General features: G+C 49.8%; 1 protein-coding gene across 1 annotated transcript; it reads left to right on the forward strand.

The window, feature by feature from the left end:
- Window positions 1-4,966: 4,966 nt before the first annotated feature.
- LOC123130991 (GDSL esterase/lipase At3g53100) lies at window positions 4,967-6,875 on the forward strand. Its single transcript, XM_044550771.1, has 3 exons — window positions 4,967-5,425; window positions 5,525-5,655; window positions 5,896-6,875. The coding sequence occupies exons 1-3, from the start codon at window positions 5,146-5,148 to the stop codon at window positions 6,601-6,603; spliced, it is 1,119 nt and encodes a 372-aa protein (XP_044406706.1). The 5' UTR covers window positions 4,967-5,145; the 3' UTR covers window positions 6,604-6,875.
- The last annotated feature ends 649 nt before the right edge of the window (window positions 6,876-7,524 follow it).

Raw genomic sequence — 7,524 nt, forward strand, 5'->3', positions numbered from 1 at the left:
TTTATCTCTACTCTCCTTGTGCCCCAATCCTCCCCTCCCCGCCCCCCTCCCCCCGTTGAAAATTCAAAAAAAAAATGTTAGACGCGATCAATGGATTATTGGAGTGGTATACACGAGATATTCCCTCCCCCTTCCTGTCTTGATGCGTGCGACCGCTAGTGCTCGCCGCCGCCAGGCGCACCGGCCGGGCCCCTAGCCTTCGTTGTGGGCGCGTTACATCGCGTTACATCGCCAACTAACCTACCGTGGTATCTCGACTGGTCATGCATCTACGAGCGAGACGAGTCATGCCATCACTTGGCGTAAAGCTCCTACCCTTTTTGGGTTTTCTCCATTGATCTAGTCGGTTGGTTGGTTACATGCATGAAGGATGGGCGATGCACATAAGGTTACGTCATATTGGATAGGTTAACTTCTCACTGTTTGTTGGATGACCGCAGAGGTTTTTTTTTTTGCATATGTACGTCAGCTGCCCATGTACCGTCCTTCTTCCTTCTCACGGGCAGAACCAAATTGGGTGAAGCGAAATCGTCCTCTTGAAGGGAGACTGCCTTTTGGAGCGAACCCCTCGATCGGCACAAGCAAAGCCAAGTGATAGGATGCTTGAATTTAAGGGACTATTTTTAGTCTGACTAAAAATAGTCTTTTTTAGAGGCTAAAGTTCTAAGCACCCCTGACTAAAGAGAGGTTAGGACTAGTCTTGAGGCTAAATTTTTTTAGTCATAGGAAATCTACTAAAATATGTATTAGCCCTCTCTCTCCTCATTTAATTCCTCTTCTTTAACACATGCGAGTTCTGGATTGGAGGGTTTGGAGGATAATAAATGCTCAATAACTTGATTTTACTCTCTTTAGTATTTGGATCCAAGCATGGGTGAGGCTAGCAAGTTTTAGTCCCACTACTTTTAGTCATGGGACGAAAACGTATCCAAGCACCCTCAAAATCTTTAACTTTGATGGGAACTCGGCAATCTTAGATGAGTGTCGCCTCGTCTTTGTTGTGAGAATTTTCTGGAACGGAGTTCTGCCCTCTCACATGGCTAATGCTACCTTTGTTCTAGTTTATTAGTTTTTATTGTATTTTGAGTCAAACTTTAACCTTTGATTTATTAGTCTTTATTGTAGTCCGGTGTACCTTTGAAGTAGAAAATAAGTTATACACCCCAAAAATGATATCATCGAAAACCTCATTCAAATATGAATCCAACAAAAATTTTGTGACATAAATATATAATTTGATAGTCAGATCTACGGTCAAAGTTGGACACAAAATAAGAAAAGGACTAGTAAATCTGGACGGAGGTCGTAGTAAGGGGCAATGGAAATGAAAAAAAACTTTCTGGCGCCGACAAGGCGCATCATTCTCCGTTTGGATAACGAGAACACGTGATATAGTCCCTCCCCGAGAGATCATTCCCCAGGGCGATGCCTCTCTAAATAAATATGTTGGGCTTTTTTCATACAGAATCAGCCAATAATAGACCACTGCTCCGGTGTTATCTAGGCATGCATACCCGGTTCTATTCGTTTGGCGCTACATACGTACTCCATTGAGACTTTCATAGTACGCATACAGTGCACTCCAATACTATAAGGCCATGATTGAGTTGACACTGAATAATTAAATAATTAAAGAGTAGAGACAAATCTTCTTAAGTAAGGTTGAATTTGTACACCAAGCAAACTGAGACTATATGTATTACATTAGAGTCAATGGTATATGGGGTTAGAGCATCTCCACTAGCCTTCCCAGGACATCTTTTTAGGCTCGGTTTTAGACTCGGACGGCACTTTTCACCGAAAAAACGGCCCAGCCACGCCCCCAACGCCTCACAGAACGTCAAAATAGCGCCGGTAAACCCAGGCGAAACCCGGCGCGCTGGGGTCTCTTGGGGACGCCGGCACAAGTTTTGGCGAAGCGTGTCTCACCACATGTCCTTTTTTTTAGCCCACTTAATCATTCTCTCACAAACTTTTGCTTTGGACGGGATGTGACTGGAAAGACGTCCTTTTTATTTCGCCGGATAACCCTCAAGACATCAACTTTTTTGATTCAGGTGATGTTTCTGGGATGCCAATGGCTGGAGATACTCTTAGGTATAGCGCATGCCTGGAGCCCTGGACCAAGGACCAATTCAGGTTCGCGCTATACGAGAGTAGAACAGCTGAACAGGTGATGCATCCAACTTTTTTCAAGAAAATAGAGGCCACTTTATTGGTGCACTACGCCGAACTATGACACACACGTTTACGAGAATGGAAAAAGTAGTGAAGTAAAAAAAAAACCGAGAAAGGATCAAGCGGTACTTTTGGGTCTCCCTTTATTTTTTTGAGGATAGTTGGGTCGTCCCTTCCTTTGAAGCACATATGTTTAGGAATCCTGTGAAAGTTGCACTATTGTCTGTAAATTTCCTTCAAGATTATTCTAACATTTCCGTCCTTTTTCAATCATGACATCTGTATGAAGGAACTACGTTTTTCTTCTTCTTTTATTTTGTAAGACTTGACTATTTTGATGTGCGAGCAGCTGTTTTTATAAGAGCATCTCCAGCCGTTGACCCCCCAGAACGCATAAAAATCGTCCCCTGGGGGTAAGCCGACGACACAACTGGCGTTGGGGGCGGTTTTACGCCTAGTCATCACCCTCAGGTCGCCCCCAGGCGCCGATATTGACCCACTTTTCAGCCCCCTTTCGGCGAATAAAAGGCCCATATGGGCGAGAATAAACCCATATTCGGCATGGTTCGCCGTGGCTCGTCGTTGAATTATGAACATAAATATTTTTTATCACATATTTAATCACAGAAAAATCAAATAGTTCAACAAAATAGTTCAATACAAATTATATAGTTCAACAAATAAAAACTCATATTTCATCACACGCCCGGCGTCGCCCTTGAGCCTTCATAGGTGCTCCATCAGATCATGATGACCCTGCCCGTAGTATGGTTTAGTGTCAAACACTGGGTCTTCTTGCTCGCTCTCGATGATCATGTTGTGCAAGATGACACAGCAAGTTATGGTCTCCCACATTTGATCTTTCGACCAGGTCTGAGCGGGGTACCGAACAACAGCAAATCGAGATTGGGGCACACCAAATGCCTGCTCGACATCCTTCCTGCAAGCCTCCTGAATCTTCGCAAACCAGGCGTTCTTGCCTCCTGGCACAGGGTTTGAGATGATCTTCACAAATGTCGACCATCTCGGATAGATGCCATCAGCTAGATAGTATCCTTTGTTGTAGTGCCGCCCATTGATCTTGAAGTTCACCGGAGGAGAATGACCTTCAACAAGTTTGGTAAAGACAGGAGAGCGCTGCAGCACGTTGATGTCATTGTGAGTTTCTGGCATACCAAAGGAGTGCCAAATCCAGAGGTCCTGTGTGGCCACCGCCTCAAGTACCACACTCCAACCGCCTTTGGCGCCCTTGTACATCCCCTGCCAAGCAAATGTGCAATTCTTTCATTTCCAATGCATGCAGTTGATACTTCCAAGCATCCCAGGAAATCCTCTTGCTGCATTCTATGCTAGGATCCGAGCAGTGTCTTCCGCATTGGGTGTTCTCAAGTATTGCGGTCCAAACACTGCCACCACTGCCCGACAGAACTTGTAGAAACACTTTATGTTGGTGGACTCGGCCATGCGCCCATAGTCATCGAGTGAATCACCGGGAGCTCCATATGCAAGCATCCTCATCGCTGTCGTGCACTTCTGGATCGAGGTGAATCCAAGTTTGCCGGTGCAATCCATCTTGCACTTGAAGTAGTTGTCGAACTCCCGGATGGAATTCATAATCCTGAGGAAGAGTTTTTGGCTCATCCGATAACGGCGCCGAAATGTTTTGTCGTCGTGAAGTGGAGCATCGGCGAAGTAGTCGGAGTAGAGCATCGGCGCCGAAATGATGCCGGTTCTTTGCTTTCACCCGCCCCGACGCCGAGCCACCTCACCGCGGCTTTTCATTGCTCGCCAGCAGCTGGGCGAGGGCGGCGAGCACCATGAGATGCTCTTCTTTCTGGACGTCGGCCTCGGCTTCCTCCTCTAGCAGTGCGGCGAGCGCTTCCTCGTCATCCGAGTCCATCGCCGAGGCAGGAAAATCGCCGAACACCTTGCGTCTGATGGGCGTGCACCCACCGCTAAACTGCCCCTCCGCGGCCGGAAACGCCCAGCTGCTGTTGGAGGGGCTGCCGCGGCGAACCTTTGCTATTTTTTCGGCGGGGAATGGCTATCTAGCGATGAAGGACGGCGGGCGGCGCCGGGATATCGCTAGTGGCGGCCGAGGGCGCGGGGGGTGGGAGGCGAGTCGGGGAAGAAAATCTTGACTTTTCACCTTACGTTGAGGGCGAGCCGCGCTTTTCCCTTGCGCCGGAGCCCCCAATCGCCCCTCAGTGCGCCGGGTTCGGTCTGCGAGTGTCGGGCGAAAAAAAAGGCCGAACCGGCGCTTTCCGTCGTCCTGGGGACGTGACTGAGACGTTTTTTTAACGCCAATGCCGAAAAAATGGTATGAGGAGGCCTATTGGAGATGCGGCTGGAGATGCTATAAGAACTGCAAGCAGGCCGTTTTCATAAGAACTGCAAACCAGCCGTTGGGTCGTTGGATAAACTGTTGAAAAGGAGACGAGTCACAGTCATGGTCTTGCATATGGATCACGATTCATGCAATGTGTTGCGCCACCCAGGAAGTGGTAGTATTGGTCACAGCACGCCACGAAATTGCAAGTGACCAACACATCCATCCACTCCATTGTTGGGAACCAAAAAAAAGGAGCTTCGTGAGATCTTCTCGCTGTCATTTACTCATTCAACAGACCGATCGCTTCACGGTCAAGACTCACAGAGAGGCCGGCCCCTAACCGTTTGACATCTCGTGCGTGCGTGCGTGCTGATGCAATCAGCAGTGCATCGTGTCTACCGCGTATAAATACGCAGGAGGGCCGGGGCCTTGCTTGGACTCACAGGTAGACGCTTGCCCCGCTACCATTCCAAGCACATATTCCCGCGGGCATCCCGCCACCTAACCGCCTACCTTGCACCGCAATTCATCCCCCATTCAGCAAACCCAAAATAGTGGAGCAGCCCCGATCGGAATCGTGTTATACAGATACGGATACGGGCGTAGCCGGATACAGCTAGCTAGCTGGAGGCGCCATGGTGGGGGTGAGGATGGTGTGCAATGGGAAGGCTGTGGCGGCGCTGACTGCGGTGTTTGTCGTCTGCGCCGGGGTGGTCTCGCCGGCGGCGGCGAGCGGGCGCGAGGAGGCCCACCAGGTGCCGGCGGTCTACGTGTTCGGCGACTCCACGGTGGACGTGGGCAACAACCAGTACCTGCCGGGGAACGCCGCGCTGCAGCTCCCCTACGGCATCGACTTCCCGCAGTCGCGGCCCACCGGGAGGTTCAGCAACGGGTTCAACGTCGCCGACTCCATCTGTACGTAGTCCGCCCGCCCCGCCGGCTTGCACTTGGTTTCCATTTCATTTGTCAGATGAAGCTAACGCAAGTACGCAATGGTGCAAACTGGAAATGCAGCGAGGCTGTTGGGCTTCAAGAGGAGCCCGCCGGCGTACCTGTCGCTGACGCCGGAGACGAGCCGCCAGATCGTCAGAGGCTACCGTGGCGTCAACTACGCCTCCGGTGGATCCGGCATTCTCGACACCACCGTGAGTGCCGCTGCCTCGGATTGTGCGCCTCTTTTTTGTTCCAAAGACATCTTAAATTCTTAATCCGTTGGAGTTACTATCATATGAGTTTTATATTCACATTCATCTGTCTTTTACCCGGCATAAAACAACATATTCATCCGTCTTTTTCTGAAAAATAAACTATCCCCATTTGTTCATCTTTTCTGTGTAATTTCTAGTACTAATTTTGTTTCATGTCGGCATCGAACGATCGATCAGGGGAACACCCTCACGTTGACTAAGCAGGTGGAGTACTTCGCGGCCACCAAGTCAAAGATGACGGAGAAGAGCCGTGGCATCGACGCGCTGCTGTCCAAGTCGCTCTTCCTCATCAGCGACGGCGGCAACGACTTTTTCGCCTTCCTCCGGCAGAACCTGACGGCCAGCGACGCGCCGTCCTTCTACGCGGACATGCTGACCAACTACACGAAGCACGTGCAGACGCTGTACCAGCTGGGAGCGCGGCGGTTCGGGATCGTCGACGTGCCGCCCATCGGCTGCGTGCCGGCGGTGCGGGTCACCTCCCCGGACGGCGAGACCGCGTGCGTCGAGGCCGCCAACGCCCTCGCCAGGGGGTTCAACGACGCGCTGGGGAAGGCGATGGCCAGGCTCGCCGCCGCGCTGCCCGGGATGAGGTACTCCGTGGGGAGCTCCTACAACCTGATAACGTTCATCACGGTGCACCCGCAGGCCGCCGGGTTCAAGGACGTGGCCAGCGCGTGCTGCGGCGGCGGGAGGCTCGGCGCGCAGACATGGTGCGGGGCGCCCAACGCCACCTACTGCGCCGACCGCAACGACAATGTCTACTGGGACGAGGTGCACGGCACCCAGGCCACCTCCAGCAAGGGCGCCAAGGCCATCTTCGCCGCCCCCGTGAAGCTCGGCTTCGCCGCGCCCATCAACTTCAAGCAGCTGGTTTCTTCTTGATCGCCGGTCGAGGCATTGCACCGGACGGACACGATCTGTTGTCAGCTCTTAATTTAGTTGCGAGTGTTCACCCTTTGATTAAGGGAGGGGAAAAGAATGGGTAGCACACTTTTTGATTCTTTTGTAGATCGGTGGAGATGCAATAGAATCATAGAGAGGGTGCAGTGATGCATGCGATTTTATGTTCAAACAAGCGGCCAAATGGCCCGAAAATACACTCTTGAATAAAAGAAGTGAAAGTCCAAACAAATAAAAAGGTACGTTGTGTGATCGATGAACTCGCTGAGCTCGAGTTTGCAATTTGATCAGTGAACTCAACACACTTATTGGAGGTTTGAAGTGAGTTGGGTAATAAACCGCGTCGGCATCATAGAGGCACCCACTCCCTTCAAGAAATAAAATGAAAAAGAGAACGTCATAGAGATGCATATCGGAAATGCCCTTGTTGGCTTGTTCACTGTTTTATCCGGTGGATCCTATTCGCCGCCGCCAGGCGGCAAATAGACTCCGCGACCCCCGCAGCGAGGCACAGTAGGCCGGCCCAGTTCGTGGGCTTCACGCGCGTGTCTTGCGTCTGTCATTCACATATTTTCTTTTCGTTTTATCTGCTGTGGGTTTTGTGTTCAGATTTTTTGGTTTTCTTTTCCTTCTGCATTTTGTTTTTTTTCTGTTTTTTGGATTTTTTTCTTCTGGTTTGGTTTTTCTTACGGATTCTTTTGCTGTTTTACCATTTTATATGCTTCTATACTATAAATATTTCTTCAGTATAATACAATGAACATATTTTATATGCGCTGAATATTGTTAATACAAATTGAACTTTTTTATGTAGAATGAAATATTTAATTTATGCTGCACATTATCTATATACAAAGCGATTTCTTTAATGTGCAATTATCTCTTTTTAATATAAGGGGAACA

Source organism: Triticum aestivum, chromosome 6A (assembly GCF_018294505.1).
Source record: "Triticum aestivum cultivar Chinese Spring chromosome 6A, IWGSC CS RefSeq v2.1, whole genome shotgun sequence".
Classification (NCBI taxonomy): Eukaryota; Viridiplantae; Streptophyta; class Magnoliopsida; order Poales; family Poaceae; genus Triticum; species Triticum aestivum.

Excerpts from the sequence above, each read along its gene's own strand:
- LOC123130991 (XM_044550771.1), top strand. The coding sequence starts at position 5,146 with ATGGTGGGGGTGAGGATGGTGTGCAATGGGAAGGCTGTGGCGGCGCTG. Across the intron at positions 5,426-5,524 it reads CAACGTCGCCGACTCCATCT|CGAGGCTGTTGGGCTTCAAG; the intron begins GTACGTAGTCCG and ends CTGGAAATGCAG. Across the intron at positions 5,656-5,895 it reads CCGGCATTCTCGACACCACC|GGGAACACCCTCACGTTGAC; the intron begins GTGAGTGCCGCT and ends ACGATCGATCAG.